The sequence below is a fragment of the Stegastes partitus genome, unplaced genomic scaffold (assembly GCF_000690725.1).
Source record: "Stegastes partitus isolate 25-593 unplaced genomic scaffold, Stegastes_partitus-1.0.2 Scaffold59, whole genome shotgun sequence".
Classification (NCBI taxonomy): Eukaryota; Metazoa; Chordata; class Actinopteri; family Pomacentridae; genus Stegastes; species Stegastes partitus.
Genome location: NW_007577790.1, coordinates 123,834 through 146,435, shown reverse-complemented (window position 1 = coordinate 146,435; position 22,602 = coordinate 123,834). Strand labels below are relative to the sequence as shown.

Sequence of the window (22,602 nt, the reverse complement as noted above, 5' to 3'; positions counted from 1 at the left end):
GGATACCATGTCTGAGATCTAAATTCCAACACAAGACTTTCTCTCTTTTAAATCTGTATAATAGCTACTTTATAGCTTTTAAAAAGACAATATTATGCACCAGGGCCAATGACCCTGACTGTGACTGAATTCATGGTACTTAAAGCACAAACACTGACACTTACAGAGACACTGGTGAAAACTCTCAAGGTAGTGACGGTGCATGGGTAATAATAATATTAATTAACTATATGTCTATGACACCTCTGAACACAATGAATTTTAAGTGGCCTTAAAAAATTGCAACAATAAAACAGAAAAAAATGACAAAGACTGAGCAAAGGCATTAAGACATTAGAAAAGAAGTTGTAAAATATAACATTAATGCCAATTTGTGCAGGTGAGCTTTCACATTTTTTTTAAACTCAGGCACTGATTAACTATAAGGGGGAGCTTGCTTCACAGAGCTGAGGCTAAGACAGTAAAAGCATGTTACGTCTTGGGATGCAGACCTTATACGAAGATATCAGGTGACCGATCCACATTAATGCTTCATACAGTAAAATTCAATGTTTCTTCGTTCAGCCACAGCTGACTCAGCAGTACAGCTATCTCATGTTACCCTACATAGACATTGTTTCAGTGACTTCCACACAGGGAAGCATGCACATGATAAATTTGGAGGAAAGAGAGCACTGGTATGAGAACGATATTGGATGCTCTGTGTTGAGCAATTGGAATTATAATTGTAATTAAGGAGAGGAATTGTTGGACTAGTGCTGCTTTGACGCTCTCATAGGCTATCAGATATCTTTGAGCTACCTAGTGAGTGTGTTTACATGTGTACTGGTATTCTGGTTTTAAATATCATTTGGGATGTTCATATTCCTGCCTACCTAGTTTCTGATCACGTGTTACAGTTTGTCTTTGTCTCATAACCAACAAAGCTTGTGTAGAAATCAGGATAAGGTGTCACAGTATCCTGGGTTAGGCTCAATAACCACCAGGATACTAGCACACACTCTCTTGGAAAAATTCTGTACAGGTGGATTCCAGTTTTTTTCAATTGTTGTAAAATAAATATAAAAAGAAATGCTACTTTTGATTTTATTTATTGATGTATTTCATCATGATCCCTGGCATTATAGCTGTGTCGTACTACACGGAAGACATATTTGAGTTCTTTCTGCTTCCAGCCATGGTTGTGCTGTTTCCATAGAGGTGCAAGACTTCATATTACAGTATTACGAGTACGACGCATGCTTTTAACGTGGCTGAAACATGAGAAGTGATGCAACCTGCTGACATACATCACAGTGTTCAGCCCAAACTGTCTGACACCTCTGACTCTGCAGTGAAGGTGTGAGGCCTCAGACCACCATTTCAGTAAGCATCATTACCCCCAAATTACACACACATCGCACTGAACAACTTAGGACATATTTCAATATCTCCCATTGATTCCAGACAGGATGTATGAAAGCAACTGCGAGGTGTCTGCCCCCAGGGCCCACTTAGTACTAAGTCCAATAACTGTTAGACAGACTCTTGTCTAATGGAGAGGCTTATCAATGTGCTCGTCTGCTACAGTCTGTCTGCAAATCCCAACTCCCCCACCATGGTCCTCCTCCAGCTTCAGCTTTTTGCTTTGTACCCCTAATGAACAATCAGTGCTGGTCGCATTATTGCACATATGAGATTAATTTACTCCCCGCAATACACAGAGTGATGTTATTACAGGAAAATCAATGTCCCTCTTGTTGTTCTCTGGGGCTGGACAGGGTGTACGCACATCTGCTCTCATAATACAACTGCTGACCTTGCTGTCAGAGAGTGAGCCAGAGAGAGGCTGTGGTGAAACGGCCGACTGTGTTGTTTATCAAAGCTTTATCAAGCCTCTGTGCTCTCACAGACGTGTGACATCAGATTGTGGGTCAGCCAGGCAGCCAGGGTGCACTCCAGCTGAGAAAACGCCAGCATATGTCGACAGAGGATGATAACCTTCACAGATTAGGATTTACGCAAAGACCGGGAGTTATAAATGATCCTCTGTAGCCAGACTCGAGTAAAAAAAAAAGTTACTAATAGAAATCACCCCCCGTAAGTAAAAATACATGCTATATAACTCAAAACATGTCATTTCTATATGCCTCATACTCAGATTTTATTAACTCCCATCATCCCCATGGCACAATAGACCTCCTGACTGACCTCTTGACCCCTGGAGAGGGCAGTCCATATGAAGAGGGGGGATGGGAGCATTGGGAAAGAAGCCATTTTACCCAGTGCTCTCTTTATCCTCCCCCTTTTTTTTTTTTTTTTGCAAACTTGATGGCTAGCCAACAACGTAGATAAAGCAACTGTCATGTCAGTTTATGCCAGCCAGTGTCAACCAAAGCCATGTCAATAAAAATAACCTACAACAAGAGTCAAGCCAAGAATAACCAGACACACAAAGCCGAATGTACAATTTACTGGAGTTGTAATTGTTTTCTTTCTTTCTTTCTTTTTTTAAAACAGGAAAATCATGCAGAAAATTTAGAGGATAAAATATTTTCTTCTCTGACCTCATTATTTCATTGAACTAAAAGCAAAGGTGGATTAAAAAGCTTCTTGGCCCTTTTATGACCTCTAAAAATCCCTGATCCCCAGTTTTGGCTTTTCCTGGCACAAAATAAAATGTCTAAAAAAGCATCTATCGATCAGAAACTAATCTCATATGGCTGACAAACAAACCTATATTCAATTACAGACCAGTAATACCAATAACACATTTTCTTTTAGAAATGAGAAATTTATGGTTATTTATAGTTAGCTTAAAATGTTATTTTGTATTTGATTAGTAAATTCAGTCATTTTTTGTAATTTACTTTTTGTGTATTTGAGAAAAACAAATCTGTAAAACAAAAAGGGAAAATTCCATAAACTTATTTTCCAGTGCTGTTTTATCGAGTCTGTCATTAAACACAATTGTTTATGGGGGTTTGGATGAATTATTTTCAGTGTTTGTACTGTCCTTTGAGCTACTTTGTATTATTGTTTGTATTACAGTGTTACAAGAGTAAAGTCTCATTGATTGATTAATTGATTGATTGGATTTCCAAGGACTGTTTTTATGGGGAAAATAATACCGACAAGGACAAACTAATGTCCTCAATAAGCTGACTTTGTTCTGACTGAAGGTGGATTCAGGAGTTGCTACAGTGCAGACCCACCGCTGGGCCCAGTAACGACCTCTAAAAGTCCCCGATCCGCAGCTTTGGCTTCCCCTAGCCTGCCTGCTGTTGTCGTCTATCTCTCGGTCTGCTCTCAGCCTTTACCTGCTGCTGGAGGAAACAGATCTCCCAGACTGTGTGAGACAGACAGACAGACAGGCGGACAGACAGACCGACAGACAGACAGACAGACGAGAGACACCCCCGCATAGTTTCCGTCAGCCGGGTGACGTCTCCGCCTCTCCGCCCGTGTGCAGTGTGACGTTACGGCTCTGTAGTGGAGCCTCTAGCTGCATCTTGTTGACGGTCCGCCAGGCTTTTCCAGTACTGAGGAGACTACGGGCGAGTGAGGACGACCGACACACCGCTTTCAGGCAAGTGCTCATCGTTAAAAAACCACGAAGCCTTTAAACGGACTGTGAAACCCGGGCTGTCCGATGCTAGCGGGTCCCGGTCTGGGATTAACGGTCGAGTTTGAAGTGCTGCGCTCAGTCGCAGCCGGACGGATCGCGGCGAAGCTAACCTGCTTTAGCCTGCCGTGTCGCTCTCTATCTGGGGTTAGCCTGCCCTAGTGTTAACGCTCTCGGTCCGCTCGGTTAGCCGCTTTATCGCTCTCTGTGTTCAGCTTCCCTCTTTGATTCTGTAGAGCTTTTATCCGTCTACCAGTGGCAGCGGGCAGCGCCGTTTTGTCTGTGAGCTGGCCGAGCCGAGCCAGGTCAGGGTGCTGTACTGTGGCTCTCATCGCAGGGGGGCACCGGGTTAAGTTAGCCTGCCTTTGCTCCTGAGAGCTTGGTTAGCCTGCCTCATAGCCCACTGTGTTGGCTGGACTGCCTCATAGCCGAGTGCACGGGGGTAGCTAAGCTAGCTAGCGCAATTAATATTAAAAGATCAGACAGACTAATTTCTACACAAATACGTGAATTTCTGCTCGCTAATTTTCAACATAATCTTATTTACGGTTTTAAATAATGTCTCTCTCATATCTGTAATGTCCGATTTGAAAGTGGTTTGTCGCTGGGTGTTATCGGACAGGACGAGCCGTCTTGTCCGTGCTGGATGTGAGGGCTCGCCGCGGCTGTAAACCCCGCCGTGCCCTCACTGAGTCGGTGTGTGCGTAGCGCCTGACCGCGGTGCCTTCCCAGACCAGACGGTAGTGTAGACAGTGAATGTCATTATCAGCACTGTCTGCATACCAGCGCCAAGCCAGCGGAGGAGGCGAGGTACAGGCTGCAGACTGGAGGAGGAGGAGGAGGGGGATAGCTGGGACGGAGAGCAGCAGCAGCAGCAGCAGCAGCAGCGGCGTCATACGCGGTGTCCTTGCAGCAGAAAAAAAAAAGGATCACCAGGAGTGGGGGTGACATTAAGAAGTATGTGTAATTAATGGATGCAAGGCTAATGAGAAATAGTAGCGTGTGTCTCTTTAGCAAAGCACTGCGGGTGTTGTGATGTTTGACCGATATGGTTGGAGGTTTTGGCAGCCAAACCGGAGTCCCCCCGGCAGGCTCGGGGAGAAGGAAGGTGGTTCCCTGTAGACCCTCAGTTATTGGTCGCTGATACGATTTTGCAGTACGTATATATTTTTTTTCCTCAATCGGCCCACGGTGGGATTTGCCATTAAAACGCCCACAAACGTCAACCCGCTTCGGAGTCTAGCCCGATGTTCGCACCGCAGCATCGGTGGAAAAAACGACGGGATGCTGATTTCTTTTTTGTAAAGATAGCAAATCTATTATGTGTGGTCAATTAACCGAGTCTTTGGCGTTTTGACAAGCCGAAATTTAAATTTGGCGCACACACACACACCTACACACACACACACAGCATTTTTGCAACATCGTGAAGCAAAATGATTGAAGATGAAGCGCATTGAATGTGCCGTGTCTTGGTGTCATATTGCAGCAGTAGCCACGATCAACTACATTGCATGTTAAATTGGATTCAGCAGCTTGGTGTTGTTTACCTTATTCTGGTTAGTAAACCTGGACCAAGAGGGAAACGCTGCTTTCCACGGCGCAGTATTTCAAGCTGTGAAAGGACTGAGAAAAGGGGACGACCGCTGTTAACGCTTTTATCAATTGTTTTTCATGGAGCTGATGGGGTCAGCGTGGGGTAAGCAGACCTGGGGAAAGACACAATATGGCTGGGAAGGACACTTTCATTTGCAAAGTGAAATGTTTTTGCCCATTGTGTATCCGCCTTGCGTTAACAATGTACCGGGAGAGGGGCAGGGTGCTGGAGAATTCGCTCGCCATGTCTGGTCAACTGGTTTGGCTTGTTGAAATTCTCACTTTGCGCTGGAAAAAGTTTTCTTTCAAACCTTTGGTTGATGCAAATTTCCTCTGGGGTTCAATTACAAGGGCTGAAAAAAAAATTCTTGTGTTTGTGTGAAGTATGTTAATGGCCATTTGGTTTAGTGGTCCATGCTAACAGCCACTGGCCTCTTCAGCCCCCAGCAGGGACAGCATAAAACATTTAAAGTCCTTATGGGTATTCATACTCCACAACATTGTTAGATGGGATATTTTTTTGTTTTTGTTTGTCACTGGACAGGACAGGAATTGATTCCCTATAGTTTAGATTGTAACTAATTGTTGTTTTCCTGCTGCTTCTGTTTTCTAGGCAGTGGCTCAGAACATAGCAAACTTCAGTAACCATCATGCATGTGTCTAACTACCTGAAGATTTGTGTCATTTGAAAAGACTTAAGGAGGGAAAAAAAGACTCAGAGGAATACAAGAACTTGGTCAGCAGACAGAAACGACAATAACCCTGTGCTTAGGTATGGCCAGCACCCAGACCAGTTTGAAAACCCCTTTCAAAGACTTGACCTCATTCAAGGGAAACATGAAGCGGCTGTACAGAGAGCGACTGGAAGATGCACCCATCAAGAAACGAGTGATCGCGGAGATCAACCTAAAGCGTCGCAGCTTGGATTCCCTCCCCAAAACTCCCAAGGTAAAGAGGGAGCAGCCTGAGGATCTCCGCCACGAATCTGACATGGATGTGGAGGGCCGGGCTGAACTGCACGTGATGGGCTCTGCTAAAGCCCTGGACTTGAGCCCTGGACTCAAACACACACTGGCCCAATTCACCCTCAGCAGCCAGAGCTCCCTCGGGGGCCCGGCTGCCTTCTCAGCCCGCACAGGCCACGAGCATTCCCCTGCCGGCATGCCCCCCCTGCCCTCCCCTCCTGTTTTGGGAGGGGGCCCTCTGCTGGTTCCCTGTGACAGCTCCACTGAACTCACCCACTCTCTGCTGGAAGGGGAGTCCATCTCCTGCTTTGTTGTTGGGGGTGAGAAGCGGCTCTGCCTGCCCCAGGTGCTCAACTCTGTGCTCCGTGACTTTTCGCTGCAGCAGATCAACACTGTGTGCGACGAGCTCTACGTCTACTGCTCACGTTGTGATGCTGAGCAGCTGCACATCCTCAAGGTGCTGGGCATTCTGCCGTTCAACGCACCTTCCTGTGGCCTCATTACACTGACGGATGCACAACGGCTGTGCAATGCTCTGCTGCGTCCTGGGGCAGCCTTGCCAGCCGACCCCAGTGGTAAGCTGTCGGCCCAGGGCCTGCTGAAGGAGAGCGAAGCCACCTTCCAGGTGGAGCACCAGTGTCTGGGGAAGTGCCATGGTCTCTTTGTGCCCCAGTTCTACACCCAGCCTGAGGCGCCATGCATCCAGTGTGTTGAGTGCCAGTTGCTCTTTTCACCACAGAAGTTTGTCATGCATTCACACAAGTCACCTGATAAGAGGACCTGCCACTGGGGCTTTGACTCAGCCAAGTGGCCCTGCTACCTGCAGCTTGCCAGGAAGTACCAGGGGACCCCTGAGGAGCCCAAGCTCAAGCAGCTGCTGGACGAGGTCAAAGAGAAGTTCCACTACCAACTCAAGAGGTCGCTAGACAAAGTAAGTGCACTTCTTATGACACCTGTGTTAGCTGAGTGTGTGCTTGCTTGTTTGCATGTAATCTAATCTCATTCATCATCATTCTGCTATTAAGCCAAGTAAAACTTTTATTATGTTGAAGAATGGGCTTTTAAAGTCACCGTAGCTGGCTGACTAGCTTCCAGTGTCAGGTTTTGTGTATTCGGCAGGTTTGATTAGACTACCTTACAGCTGGTGTTTTCTTAAACCAGCGTTGACCTAGTGTGTGTGTCTGAGGCCTGAGACAGGTGGTGACATCTGCCCGGCCAGGTCTGATCAGACGAGGTTAGACCAGCTGGCCACAGCTGAAGGGGAAGTGCATCGTTTGTCCTCTTAGGTCACCTGGAGGTCAGTGGGAATGTCACTGAACAAAAGGCCAATATAAGAGGCTCAGGAAAAGACTGTTAGAAGAACATTGCAACAGTTGCTTCTTATTCCTTTTAATTCACAAATAAAAAATGTTTTGTAGTTTGCCAAGGGATAAGCAGAATTTGTCTTTCTGCACATTCCTACACAGCTAGTGCTATCCAAAACTCAAGACATTTTTGGCAGGTAAGACATTATTTTATAGATCCTGTGAAGAGTTGCTTAGCAACTTGAACAAAGTAGAGGTGCTTCTTAAAATAAGAAAATGTCTAGATGTAGCCCAAGCCACGGTGCCAGGTCTGGAACATAGACAGTGTTAGTGACCATTTTACCTGTAGGCAAGGCAAACCTGAAATTGAAATTACTTCATTCTTTTGCAGCTAGTTATCACTGAAGGTCAGAATGCTACAGTCTTCCAAAGAGGATGATTTTGCTGATTCTTATAATTCCTGCTATGTGAAAAAAAAAAATCATGCAATATGAAAGCCACAAGGACATCAGGCCTATTGAAAAGTCAGCATTCAGAAGGGGAAAGGCCTGAGATTGTTTCCCTGCTATTAACTGGTTTTTATGTCTCGTGACCTCACTGTGACCGCAGTGGACCGCCCTTTTTGCATTGTTTTCTGGGTGAAGGTGGGGTTGTGTTTTTGTCTGTTTGGTGTGGCTTGTTCACATGCGGAACCCCAAGTGCAGATAGATTTTTGGTGAAGTTAATAAAAAAAAATCAAAAGAATAAGTACTGCATTGCAACAACTCTTGATGTCGAGAATTTTTTGTCTTTATCCATAACCTGGTAGGTGGTTACGTGTAAGACTGAATACACAGTCCTGCCTCTGTACTCCACAGAATGTCTGCACGAGTGAGAGTGAACATTTTTAAAACACAAGACACACACATAACTGTTGATGTATGTTAGAAAGGGAAATGATTTGCTTTTCCTCTGTCTGGTTAACTTGGTGTGTGAATGCACCGGAAATACTGTTGGTTGTCTCATCCAGCGTCCTGACCGCATTCCTTTCCGACAGTCCTCCTTGTCTTCCTTTGCTTTGGTTTGCATTTTAGAAGACATAGACATTCTTTCTCAAAGGCACAGACATTTTATTACCAGAGGACACACACACACACAGACACAGACAACACATGTAACAAAACATGCGTAATGTCAAGGCGGATGATGAGTCCTATAGTCCCTGTTGAGAAGGTGTATTTTAATGTGTGAGACATTGGTGCTCTGTGTGTGTGTGTGTGTGTGTGTGTGTGTGTGTGTGTAATGAGCTGCTAACTGGAGGTTAGTGTGACACATCTTTGTCTCTCTCTGTCTCACACTTTGCCAAGCTCTCTGGAGCCTCTGTCTCACCACAGTTTCAGGTGCTGTCTTTTTGCTGTGGGCTGATTTCTCAGTCTGTGTTTTTTTTTTCTTTCCATTCTGTTGTTATTTCTTTTGTATCTTGGTGATAGTGACTAGATTTTACCTAGTTCTGCTATTTGTAAGGCTTTGGCTGCGTTATAAGTGGTGTTGTCAAGTCAATTGTGGCAGTGAAATTTTATGTAACAGCTAAATTTGTGTAGACAGACCCACACAAAGTCACAAATGGCCAAATTCCTGGAAAGATAATTGCATGGGAGTCTACAGGAAGCAGGTGATTTTGACACCACAAGAGGATGCCACTTCACCCCCCTCCTGAGCGGATGTACGGGTGTGTGAAAGGTCAGTGGCCAGAGAACAAGGTGACGTCGCAGTGTCCCGCTTCACTCAGTAAGGACCCAGGGGTTCCCCTCCAAGTCCAACCACTCTCAGTTTGTGTATTTGTGTAATGAAAGTGTGTGTTTGACTGAACGGGAAGTGAGGCAGACGGATGTGTCTCTCACCCTGAACATCCTCCAGATTCTCAGTGTCCAGCCGCCTCCACTGCACTGGCTGTGTGACTCATACTTTCCGCATCCCTGTGGATGTTAGTGGAAGGCCAGCCAGGCAGCTTATAGTCACACATGCTTTTTAGAAAGATTGCTCGCCTCTGTGTGTTAGTCTAACCCCGAACGCAGACCGTTTTCCCAATGGCCCTTATTTACACACAGTGTCAATGTGCACATTTACAAGCAGTTCATAGTTTTACCAGAGCGCTCTGGGACCTCCTACAAGAGAAGAGACACAAACAAGGGGAGCCTTCTGGAAGTTTTTTTTCCCACTTTCTCCAATGGCTACTCGTCCCATATCCTGTTAGGAGTGTTTGGTTTGAGAAGGTGCAGTTAAAAACTCCAGGCCTTGCTCTCCATAAACGGCGCTTTGTGCCTAGAGGCACTGCTACCCTGTCTACTGATCCCTGCTGTGTAAATAGAGTTTGCTAGACAGACGCCACCAACAGACAGCAAAAAGTTGAAGCCTTTGCACAGGAGTTACTTTGGTTTTCAACTGACAATGAGTTCATTTTGCCTTTAGGAGTTGTGACAGATGCTTTTACTTTAGACTGAGACAAAATGTGTTGTCAGTTTTTTTCTGACAAGACAGGAAGCAACAGAAACGTAGATTTGACGATCAGAACCACCACTTTGTGAAATTACGTTTCATGTCATCAGACTGTTTTAGCAAAGCAGTTTATTACAAAACACATCACCAGAAAAAGATAGTACTTTAAGATGCAGTTTTTAGAGTTTAAAATGTAAACAAATATATACAACTCTACAGACTTTTGTGTTATTATTTGGTTTGTTTAACAATCTTAAAATTGTATTAAATTATAAATATAAGCAAGACAAAATGTGTGTCAAACTGCTGTTTCAAAGGCAGGAAAACTATAAGGTGATTTTTCTAGGCATGTTTCTGAACCCTAGCAAACACAACTCCACCATAGCCAGCATAGCTGTATGTTCCTTATTTGCCTCAGCCTTGTTTGTAGCATTGGGCTGGCCCAGAGTCAGAAGTGTCAGACGGAGAGAACAGCCTTCCTCTGTCTGTCTCCCTGGCCGGGCTGACACAGTGGCTGCGGCACAGACGGCAGACAGCTGCATCTCTCTGGCTTCCTCTATTTGCTATTTCGAAACCAGTGACTTCATTACCACAGACCAGTGCAGCTGCACTCTCTGGCTGTCTCCTGTGCTGTCTGCTCTGTGAGTCTGTCTGCTTGTCACTCATTCTCTTGGGCTGTATCTAATTGGATTCTGGCGAGCACGCTAATCGTTCACCGTGCTGCCGTTGCTGTGTCTTCCTCCTTCATCTACCTCTTCTTTTGTCTTGCTGTCCATCTTCAATCTGCCTGCTTCTCTTGGGTTCATGCCCTCACACATCTTGACTTATGACCCTCAGTCTGGTCCTCACACTGCCATCCTTTGCTCACCATTATTCCCTTCATCTACCCATACAATTCTGCTGTTGCCCACATGTATCTGTAAGCACTCAGTGCCCCCCAGGCCCCAATCAGTGAACAGTAACAAAGTAAGCAGCCAAATGACCCGATAAGTCGATCGTTACATAAGCAATAAGACCACTTGTGTGTGTCTGCGAGGCGGATGAGAGGAAAGGCCAGTGGCTATTGATTGGGTCTCCGACCTTGATGGATGTGGCGAGTTGCCGGTTGACACGGACACTGAATAGAGGAGGAGACAGACCAAGAGGGAGGAAGGAGGATGTCGAAGAAAAGTGAAAAGAGAAGAGTCAGTTACATGGGCCGCAGCCGGTGTTACATAAATTCCTGTCTGTGTTCAGACATGTTCACAAGTCTCCTAAGTTAACCTCACCTCTGCTTGTGCTGTCGCCTGCATTCATTTTTGTAACTCAGACAAGCTGAAGTAGTGTCGGGTTGACACAAACAGGGTGTCTGTGGTCAGAAAACATTCCATCCCTGGGGGAGGCACTTGAGCAGATGAGGAAAAGGTGGAGAAAAGAAGTAAAGATGAGAGGGTAAGGCCGATACAGGGGGGTCTGAATTCTGTGTCAGCCACAAATTGCTCCACACTTTGGTTGTCTTCCATGAAACAGGACTTGTCCACAGCCATTAGCTTGTTACAAGGGGCTTGGGCCTCCGCTTTCCTTTCCCCAAGTTGAAAATTAACCTCCCCAAGACCTGAGTTGAACCACAAATCTAGCCCGTAACAGCCCTCTTGGCTGGCCAATCACACAGCTTGTATATCCCCAGCTAACACTCTCTTTTTTTGCCCCCACCCCAACCCAAGACACCCATACGCATATCTCTGTGTCTGTCTGGGCATTTTCCAAAGAACAATTACTCACTTATACTGAATACACAGCCATTTCTTAGAATGCTGGCCCAGAGTAACCTAGAGTGTATCACGCCTGTATGTAGTTGGGTGTGGGAGACGGTCTGTGTTCCCTGTGCACAACAAGCTGTGCCTTGGCCAGTGTTTGCTGCCTGTTGTAAAAGACTAAATGGGGCCCCACGAGTAGGAGGGGCTGAGTCGAGGGGCCTCTGGTATGTCACCATCAGGTCAGTGCCAGTATCACAGCTTCATAACAGCATTGCAGCGCACTGGAGGAACGCCAAAGTCATTACTTCTCAGTCTTTTTCTAAAATATACAAGGATATTTTCAAGTTTTGACTTTCACACAGTTCAAGGCTTCGGCCACATTTTATTTCATCACTTAGAATAGTTGTGTACTAATTCTATCCTGTTCACGACAGCCACAGGTTTAAAAAGTACCATTGGTTGGTTGTTGATAATTTCCCACCCCAGCTGCAGCCTGGTATTTTAGACTGTTTCCTTGGCGTGGACTGTTTTCCCACTTCACCACCAGCAGAAGAGCATAATGTGCTGCAATGGGACTGATGTGACCCAGCCTCAGCAGCAGGCAGCATAGATAGGTCTGTCCAGATACAGTGGAGTCTCTGCCACGTCTGCCAACAGTCTCATAGACTAAACAAACTGGCTAAGCTCCTCCCAGCTAAATGTCCTGCGGGCCTTTAAAGGGCTCTGGACTGACAGCCTGTTTGCATTTTCACTATGCTCTGAATCCCCCCCTCAGGGCGTCAGACCAGTTTGTTGCTTCTAAGGAAAATGAGAGCAAGAACAAGTGAAAGAGTGGGGTACATAATGGGCTACAAGTTCAAACAAGACTGTAAGAAGAGAAAGTGGCTTGGATCGTAACACATCTGACTTGCTTGCATGAGTTGTTTTGCATGAGACCGGAATAATGAGGAGTCTTGGTATTAATTAATCGATGTGTTGATGAGAAGATTAACTGTCCACTGTCTGGTCTCCCTGGGAGACAGTCAGACGAGCAGGTTGTGTGTGTTGGGGGCAGGGTATAATGGGAAGTATACTGTAAAGGGGCTGTGGGAGACTGCCAGCCCGTGCGTGTTGTGTGCAAGCAGAGAGAGTGTGTTTGCATTTGAAAGACTCTTCTATGCCGCCTTCCCTGTGGGAACGGTGATTAATGAAGATATAAATGGAGAAACCCAGAGACAGCGCTTTCCATAGGAGCACCATATACACAGCAGACACACTCACAATCACACTCACACATATACATACACACCATATAGCACTTGGATTCCCCCTCCCATATTTTCTCCCACAGCCCCAGTCTCCCAGACAAGGAGATAAACACAGGATATCAAAGGCGTGTCATGAGTCCCGCTGGGCTGCCACCCGGCACATCCACAACACATTAAGCGCAGCCACTACATTGATCAATTATGCATGTTGCAAACACGAGGAAATCAGGGGAAAATAGTCAGCCTGTACTATTAAATGAATCCCCATCTCTCCGCTTTTCCAGTAATTTATTTGCCTGTTTGGTAATGGCTCATCATTTCCATATGGATGTGATTCTGAAGGCGTTGTTTGATTAGTTGTCCACGTTCTTTTGTCAAACGGCCACACATGCTTAATTGCCACAGTGGCAGGCAAGTTTAGTGCTTCCATGGCCCTTGCTAGTTTTGACCTTCAGCCAAATGAAAACAGACAGCGAACCTCTGTAAGATGCAAACCCGGCTTGGATAGTGGCTAGTTCCCCTTTAAGTCCTTTTTTTCAGCCTCACCTTTGCTCCACTAACATCAAACGCCCTCCAACTGTTTCTTTCCCTTCCACTGATGGCAAGCTGTATACCCTGTAAATCCTTATCTCACCAGGGGCCTGAGGGATGTTGCTCAGGGCAAGGCTGTAAAGTTAGCAACTGGGAAACAGACTACATTAGTGAGGGTGAAACAAATGACATTTTGTGCTTTGCCCAGTCTTCCATCTCTTTCTGTCTCTGCCTTGTCAACACTGATGTATTTATCGCACCATTATTCCCACCTGCAGTGACGCCGCTCATGGGAATCATCTGTCTCCCTGATATTTCTTAAGGCAGACACACACATGCAAACATACTGCCGTCTTTGCCTCATATCCCCCAGGGATCCATAGCAGCTCATTGAGAGCCTGTAAATAGAGGACTCCTGGATCTGGATTTCCCTTTGGATCCTCAGCAACCCCATTGCAACTCTTTTCAGCATAAACGAAGCAGTAGACAATTCTCGGGGTCGTTGACCTCCAGGTGCAAATAATTACCATATAGCTTTCATAAAATGTGTATGGTGTATTTTTATTTGAGTATACTTCAGCTGTGGAAGCTTCCTTAAGGGTTGCATGTGTTGAAACTGTTGAGTGTGCTTCAGAATCCTTGCATGCAAGCTAATAGATAAGTCTTTCCTTAACTGTCCCCAAGCAACAAAGTGGTGTGTGTGCAACTCTTGTTGAGCATGTGGCATGTATTCTTTGCGTGTCCAGCTCCTTTTCTGGCTTTGCTGCTGCTCATATTAAAACAGCCTTGCTGCCGGGGAGACTTGGCCCTCATGGAGTTACTGCCCTTGACTTTATCCTTTGAAGAGTGTAGCATTGCCTTGTGGTTTACAGTCTGGCTACAGTTTAACCAGTTCCTATGACAAGTGCACTTTGTTATGCCAGACATTTTCTTTGTCATCACTATCAAAATGTACTGGCTGAGACACATCCTGATCCCAGATGAGGCCATATGTACATTGCTTCTTTGTAAGAGTGACTCACGCTGCAGGAAGAAATCTAGCCTTCAGCCTAATCATGGTAAATTTTGGCAAGGTTGCCTTTTCTGTCAGCTGGTTTAGGAGAAAACCAAGTGGCCTCATTTTTTTATTCTCTAATGCAGTGTGGCTCATAAAAGAAGGAAAGCTGCTGTTGGAATTTTAATTTAAAAAAATCAAAAGATTTGTCTTTATGTGATCAGAGGTGAATGACAGAAAAACTGACGTGAGCTGTGAATGTACCAAATGATGACATCTCATATTAGAGTGACACACAATTTCATACAACAGAACGGGATTCTGTGCTGATGACACAGTCCGCAGTGTGCGATTGAAGGGTCAAACACATTCAGAAATGCAGCCAGACACACACACACACTGACACACACACCACCAGCCACTTCCTCTCCTCACCACGCCAACCCTATCCTGCAGCGTGAGTCACGGTGCTCCATCCCTGCTGCGGTCTGCTCGCTGCTCATCAGCGTCACTGTGGAGCCAGGACAAAGATTTATCACCGTCCTGGTCTCTCACTCAGTCTGTTTGATCTACGCCCAGGTGTGTTCACTTAGAGCTCTGTCTCAAGCGTAATGAGATTTACCAAACCCAACTGCGTTTTTCTTGGGCTGTTGTCAAGCTTGCCTCAGACACTGACTGTGTCATCTGTGTTAATGAAGGAAGTCTGGTGATCAAGTTGACTGAGGATTCACCTGTCATTGGCTCTGGTGTATTAATTTCAGTGGGGACAGGATGGAAATTAATCACTGCCTCCAGCCAAACGTTGGTTGATTTCTGTGTGCAAGTTTCATCTCATGTCTGAGTTCTTTTCAATAATTCACATTTAACAAAATTAATGTAACTTTGGTGTCCAAAAGTCATAGTGAAAGTAGAGAGAATGGACATCAGAGACTTGTTTTGAAAACCAGAGCTTGAAGTCATGGTAGCTGATGGATTTGCATTACTGAAACTGTGTGTGTGTTTGTGTGGGAGAGAGACAGTGGGGCCCGAGGGGCCTGGACAGCAAAGCTAAGCTGCCCATGCAGAGAGGAGTAGTAGAGGCTTCAAACAAGCTCCTGCATGTAATATGGATGTGACCGTAGCTCCCTGCAGAACACTCAGAGGACCTAGGGCCTGTTTGGATTTAACTGTCTCTCTTTCCTTGTGTCCATGATAGATTTTACCCCACAGGGCGTTTTGGCCAGGTGGACCTTTCTCTTTGTTGCCCTGTGACTGTATCATGGGTCAGCTTCGTTACCCTCTCCTTCTCTGTTTCATCCTTCCCTGCCTCTTTATTCCTGCTTCTCCCCCCTCTGGCCTCATTGCAGACAGTGATGGCCAACCAAGCATTGACATTTACTGCAGTATTCCACATTACAGCAGAGCAGCCTCCTGTGCTGGGGAAGAAGTAAACAAACCGCCAATCGATGTATGACCGCATATGAGGTCCAGTAAAAAATGGTTTTAGTCATTGGCCACTCCAACGCTCCCTGTAAAATGCTGAAATATCTCATTTAAACACCTATTTACCAAGCGAATTTTTCTTTAGACTTATTTTTAGAGATGAGGAGCAAGAATTAGGACTTTCTGTTTCCATTTTTCACCAGCAGACAGTAACCAATTTAGAACTAGTCTTGTAACCACAACTGATGATGAATTAATGCTCAATAGTTGCTGAGTGGTGTAAAGTACACTGAGCTGTTGGATGGCTGTTAGAAACAGACTTTAGTGTTTATTTTGAGGTATTTGAGCGGATGCTGTGTAATTTATTACAAGGAAAGAGGGTCGGGCAGTGTCTCCATTTTGTGTTTTCTCTCTCTGTAGTGATAGCAGTGCATTACTGGCTTGCTGACAGCCTCTCTCAGCTTTCAGTCTGCTTAGCAACGCTCGTCCTCTCTGCAGCTCTCTCACTCCCCTCTGTCTCCAAGCACTCCGAGTTGTTTCATCCATTCGAATAGTAAGCCAAGTTGCCTTTTATGGAGAACCAGGCAGCTGATTTGTGTTTTTGTGCTAGTATGCCTGTCCCTAATTTCAGTTTTGAACCAGTAACCTACCTCCAAATAGCATCTCCTGGTAGCAAGCTTCTCAAGAGAGTTTCTCTTTTGGTTTATAAAGATGGTAAATCACACTACACATACACACACATACACACACACACACACTGCACTGGCCCAGATGAATCTCAAATGATGAGTACAGTCATCCACAAGACAAGGGCCCACTGGCCTCATTCTCAGTTGATGTGTCCTCCTGGGAGCATGAAGTGTGTCTGCTCGTGTCTGTGTGCGTATTTGTGCACGACAGTTTGCTTGCGGTAAACTACGTCATCCTCCTACATTGCTGTTTGATGGAGCTGCTTGATGGGATGTCTGTGTGTGTACTTGTGTGGATCTGTGTGAGTGCGTGTCTGTCTGTCTCGTGGCCTGGTTGACTCACATAGGTGAGACCCAGCAGTTTTGGTAATTAATGTTCTGGGGGGCACTGGGGAAGGAAAGTGGAGCACACACACTGAGCTGCTGTGTTGGAGACCGTGAGCTGTACAAGTACATTTGAATAGTGCTCACCTTTATGCATTTTCCTTGTAAAATATGTGAATATGTAGGTATGGTAAACATTACTGTACACTCTTGATGCACACATGTAATGCTTGCATTAATCTAATGCCATAATTTGGGTAAATGCCATGGATTTTAAGAGTCAGATCCATCATGCTCTCATAATATTGTTTTGAGTGTGACATGCACCTGGAGTTTGTTATCAATGTTTTATCTTATAGTAGAAAGAAGAACAACTAAATTACATCTCAGATATCTCACGTCTCACTCTGCATACTGGGTCTGCCATTGACAAGATGAATCTGATTTCTTTTCTCATAAAGCCACGTGATTAAGGCTAAAATTATATTATTTAGCAATACACTGTCTGTCCATGAGTATTAATCATCATGCTGCAGGCTTGTGATTTGAAGTGTGACATAATTCAGTTGTACTTCTTGCCTCTGATGCAATGTCTGCAGGATGTACAACCACAGATTGTCTTTGAGTAATGTTTCATCATTGCTGCTGCAACTACCACAATTACATCTGGCATTATTAACCAATTCATCATGTAGTATGTGTCAAAATTCCACATGAAGTTACCACTGTTCAACATGGTGTGTTAAACTTTCTAATTTTGACTGTGGAAACAAATGAATACTTTATATTTTGCCAAAGATTTCATGCATTCAAGCTCTTTAAAAATCTTTTTGGTTTGTTAGTCTTATATGACAGTAAATTGAGTGTGTTTGGGCTTTGGACTGGAGATCAAACAAATATCTGACAATCCAGTAGTAGCATTTTTCTTTTACTAGCTTTAGTATACAATTTGTCATTACCAGTGTGTCTGTGTGTGAGTTGTGGGGGTGGGAATTATCTTAGCCTGTGCGGCCAACCTATTCCAGTCAGCTATCTTGTCTATTCATGAGGTAACATTATTACAACCCTCCACATGCACTGCTGTGAACAGACTGGAAGCTGCCGCCTGGGATTTGACTGTGAAACATGAGAAATGGAAGAGAGAGAGAGAGAGAGAGAGAGAGAGAGAGAGACAGAGAGAGATGAATAGAAAAATTGATCGAGAGAGCTTAAAGAAGCATCTTTTATGTGAAGGATCCTAGAAAATACTGCTGTTGGTTTCCAAAGTAAACCCCTGTCTGCCATAAAGCTACAGTAGGTGGACAATGGATTGTGTGTTTGTTGTAGGGTGATTCCTCAATATCGCTTTCATAACTTGCTTCATTTTCTGCCATAGACTCGCATTAACTGTTTCTCCACTGGGGCCCATTGGTTCCAGCTATCAAGACTGTGGCGTGTGGATTGTAAAATGGCTGACTGGAACTGTAGCTATGGAGAAAGCAGCGCAACACGTTGGCAGGGAGGGGAAAAGCTGTGTGTGCGTTTGACGTGCATGTGATGACTGTCTAGACAGAGTGGCCATGTGGCGCAAAAATGTGCTCAAGGCTTGAAGCCAAAGCAAGTTCGGAATGAACATGTCCTTATCTGCCTCTGTGTGTGTGTGTGTGTGTGTGTGTGTGTGTGTGGGTTTTGACTTGGGCATGACTAGTCTGGCTGATGCTTATCATTGTGCTTGTCTGGCTCTGGTCTTTGTGTTTGGAAACAGGGAGGAACAGGTGTGTGTGTGTCTGTGTGTGTGCGTCTGTGTGTGTGCGTCTGTGTGTGTCTAGGTGTGTGTGTGTCTGTGTGTGCGTCTGGGGGAAGGCACAAACAGACAGTCACATGCTGTCTGTCTGTCTCCTCGTTTGTCTTGGCTGTCTGCCGACCTCTTTTTTTATTTCCTGTTTCCCTCTGTCACCTGTTTGTCTAACCGTCCACCTGTCCAACCTGTCCTCATCTGTGCCCTGCTCTGTGTTATTGCCGCTTATCTTTTTGTACAAAGCTGAAGCGAAAGAAAAATCAGGTGAGTAAAAAATACAGAGATAGGTCAAATACTTTAAACAGTCTGAGCAGGAGACAAGATCACTGTTGAAACAGTCAATGAATAATTATATATAAGTAAATATACCTGTTTTAACTGTTATTATATTATACACAGGTAATCAAAGATTCAGGCATTACTCAAGAACTGAAGGTGTGTATTTAAAACAAAGCCCAGCTATCTAATTTCACAGTGCTGACTGTTAAGACCCTTTACCAAAAGAAAAAAAAAAGTATATTCCCTTACTTGCTCCATTTTGTTGCCTGGTTCCCTTGTGGGCTGTTATTGATTTGGCTGCTGAAACAAAGTGTGGCTCCCCCTCCATGGTTTACTGGATTAAGACCTCTATATAAAAGGCCTCTAGTGTCTGTGTGTGGGGGCCAGGTGGGACCACCAGAGCACTGGGCCCCAGCAAAACCAGACCTAAAAGGAAGGCACAAAGTTAATATATGTCAGACCTTCGTTGCAAAGCTAAAGGCAATGCCACATAGATCAACCCTTTAGAGAAGTGTCATTGAGGAGACATAAATGAATGTCTCACTTTCAGGGAGCCAAAATGTTTCAATGTCTTGTTGTTGCACAATTCAACCAGGAAGTATATATATCTACGTATCTCTCGCTTGATCTTTGACACAGTCGACAACTGCAGCAGTACAGGATGTGGTTTAGAAACAGACAGGGTGTGACTGGCTGTCTCTCTGAGTGTCTGTGTGTGTGTGTCTGTGTGTGTGTGTGTGTGTGTGTGTTCCTCTATTCCTCCCTCCTGTCTGAAGCAGATTGAAAAGGCACCCAAATAAAGGCTGTTTACTTCCTCCTGTGAGAATGAACTGCATTACTCCGCTATCCCTCACGCTCTCCCTCCCCCTCCTGAATGCCAGGCGCATGAATGGTTCAGAAGCAAGGGGAAGAAGAGGACGGATGGTTGGCACAGTTATGTTTTGTGATCCCCCCTGTTTCTGTCCCCTGAACTAGATTGTGGCTCTCGCTTGAGGTTTGTTTCTGTTTTCATACCCAACCAATGATGGCAGGGGTTCAACAGATGTTAAGACAACTGTGCCCAGCAGTGATGTGTATGAGAGTACAGAAGGGATTTTAATAACGCACATACTCACAGAGGCCTGCTACGGGATGAAAGGTCACACCAAGGCTTGTGAACTCTTTATTGTGTCCTAGATAAAATTTGCCATTGGGCTTGTGAGTTGTGTTTGTGCATGTGACTGAATGTGTGTTTCATATCCACTTTTAAAAGTGTCAGTAGTCTTGTTTTCTAAAGAACTGGCATATGCTACCAATCCTGGTGATAAACTTGAAATAATGATTATTTGCATTATCAACTAGTGGCCTTGCGTAAAAAAATAGTGACTATCGAAGTTTTCCAGAACGGAAAGACGCATCATGAGTGAAAAAAAGTAGCGAACACCCTGGCTAAGCATTTTCACCATGAAACTGCAGTGTTTCAGACTTTCAGGGTTTCACTCATAGCAAACATTTAAGGAACCAATCCTGTCAGCTTGCAATTTGGGACTTTCTGTATCAGTATTCTGTTTCAGAATCTATTCCCATCTTGAACATGTGTGGGTGAATTGCTCCAATATTACAACTTTTCATTATGTAGTGAAGAGTAGCTTCATAGTGTTTGAGCAGTCGTAGGTGAGCTGGTGTGCTTGAGCTGCAACAAGTGGAGAGGAGTGATTGGAGAGAGGCATGAACTGTAGATGTCCATTCTAGACAAAGTAACGGTGTAGAGGGACATCCAAGCCATTAGAAAGGTAAGGAGGGTTACTTTCAATTGAAACAATTCATAAGCATATGACTTAATTACACAGACAGGAATTTTTAGGGGTTAAATTGAAGACCAGACGTTCAGAAGCTTTTTTGTTCGTTTTCTTTCAATCTTAAACAAAATAGTTGCTAAGCAATTTTCTGTCAACCCGGTAATCATGTTGTTTTCAGCCTTCTCGTGATCATGTAATTCTTCGGCTGAAGTAACAACTCACCACTGTTTCACAAGAGCGACCGGTTCAGGTTAAGCACAGATCACTCTCCTCAATGTTTTTCCATTTTGCTCCTAAATTTTTTAAAGTAAGTGCCAATTTGCTCCATGGAAAATGCATGACTTTAGTGTGTGTGTGTGAGAGGGGAAGCCGTGTATGTGTTTTATTATACATGTGTGGAGAGAGCATATGTATTTATAGCCAAGAGTAACTTTGTGTGTGTGTGTGTGTGTGTGTGTGCGCACACATTTCTATGCACTGAGATGGCAGTCATCTGAACGGGCCACGTGACTAGAGTGGAGAGACGAGGAGGGGAGGAGGAGAACTTGACCTCAGACTTGTTTGCAGTCTGTGTGGCAGTATGTCAGTCTGTGTCGATGGGTCTGCTTTTAACTGAAGTACATATATATTACAAAAAGAGTACTTACGATGAAAGGAAGTAGACTCCTACTGTCGTCTGTCAACTTTATGTGAAGTTGAAAGTCATCAGAACTCAGCTCTTTGGGAAAGATATGGTGGTGACTGGCAACACAGAAAAATATATAAGTTAGCGCTCTGAGCAGAATTTATATTCCGGCTTAAAACTGAGCAAAAACCTCAGCCATCTGCAAAGTGCACAGGCTTTTTGCACATTTTTTTAAAGGTACTTTTTCCTACACAAAATTGTCCCCGTTTATTTTAAATGTGCCTTTGCTGTAATTTTCAAGTTACTGAGAGACAATAGGCAGGTCGTATTCCTGTTGTAAATGAGATTTGGTGCTTTGCTTAGGGAGCACATGCAAGGCTGCTGATGAAGTGCATTTTCCCTGCCTGTGTTTGCCAGACTGTGTATGGTAATGTACGGTCATGGATGTCTGTGTAGTAGAGTGGCACTTGTCATTGTTGGATTTAATGGCACTCAGGCTACACAGACACACACAAAAAACCCACTTTTTGCTCCATTAATGCGTCTGCTGTAGAAAGTCCCGCGTGCTAATGGTCGGGGACTAAACTGAGACTCTGGAAATGGGTCATTGTAAAAGTTCACATGGCTGTGTGTGTCTAGAGCAGTGTGTTTCATCGAGCTGCATAGCGGTGGCACGAAGTAGTGTGTAGCTGCAGCAGCAGGCAGGCAGACTGCTGGTGATTAGGAACAACAGGGCAGAGTTCAGCTGAGTGTGTGGGTGTGGAATACTAATCCACATTGTCATAAGGCGAGGTTCAGCCTGACAAAGGGTTGGACACATAGGGGGGTTACATAGCTGTTTGTGTGCGCACACGTGTGTTTGTGTGTTGCACCAGCAACCTAGATAAGAGAGGTGCTTCATTATTGCAGATTAGGGCCGAGTAGCAGCATGGTGTGTTAATAAAGCAAGGTGGGGGGTGGGAAGGTGTAACAGACGCGAGAGAGGCACAGGGAGAGACAGGAGGAGAGGGAAACGGTTGTGTTGAAATGTGCAAACGTTTGCACCTGCACACATTCATTTAGAAATAGAGCGCAGAGCAGCAGGAATAATGAGCAGTAGTGTGTGTGCGTGCATGTGTGGGCGTTAAGCTGTCAACTGTCAGGTAAGCAGGAATTACTGGGAGAGATCGGCGACCATTAGTGGAACATACACTCCCCAGGTCTAATTGGTCCTTACAAATATAGATGTACACACACACACACACACACACACACAC

At 44.8% G+C, this 22,602-nt stretch overlaps 1 protein-coding gene across 2 annotated transcripts in view; it reads left to right on the top strand.

The window, feature by feature from the left end:
• Positions 1–3,438: 3,438 nt before the first annotated feature.
• The window catches only part of skila (SKI-like proto-oncogene a), a 35,008-nt gene continuing 15,844 nt past the window's right edge, over positions 3,439–22,602 (top strand). The window contains exons 1-2 of one of the 2 annotated variants that reach the window (XM_008275786.1): positions 3,439–3,568; positions 5,814–7,096. In XM_008275786.1, the coding sequence (XP_008274008.1) occupies positions 5,975–7,096 (1,122 nt within the window). In that variant the 5' untranslated portion in view covers positions 3,439–3,568; positions 5,814–5,974. Of the gene's footprint in view, positions 3,569–4,500; positions 4,761–5,813; positions 7,097–22,602 lie in introns of those variants that run through there. The other variant, XM_008275787.1, reaches the window with a different exon arrangement.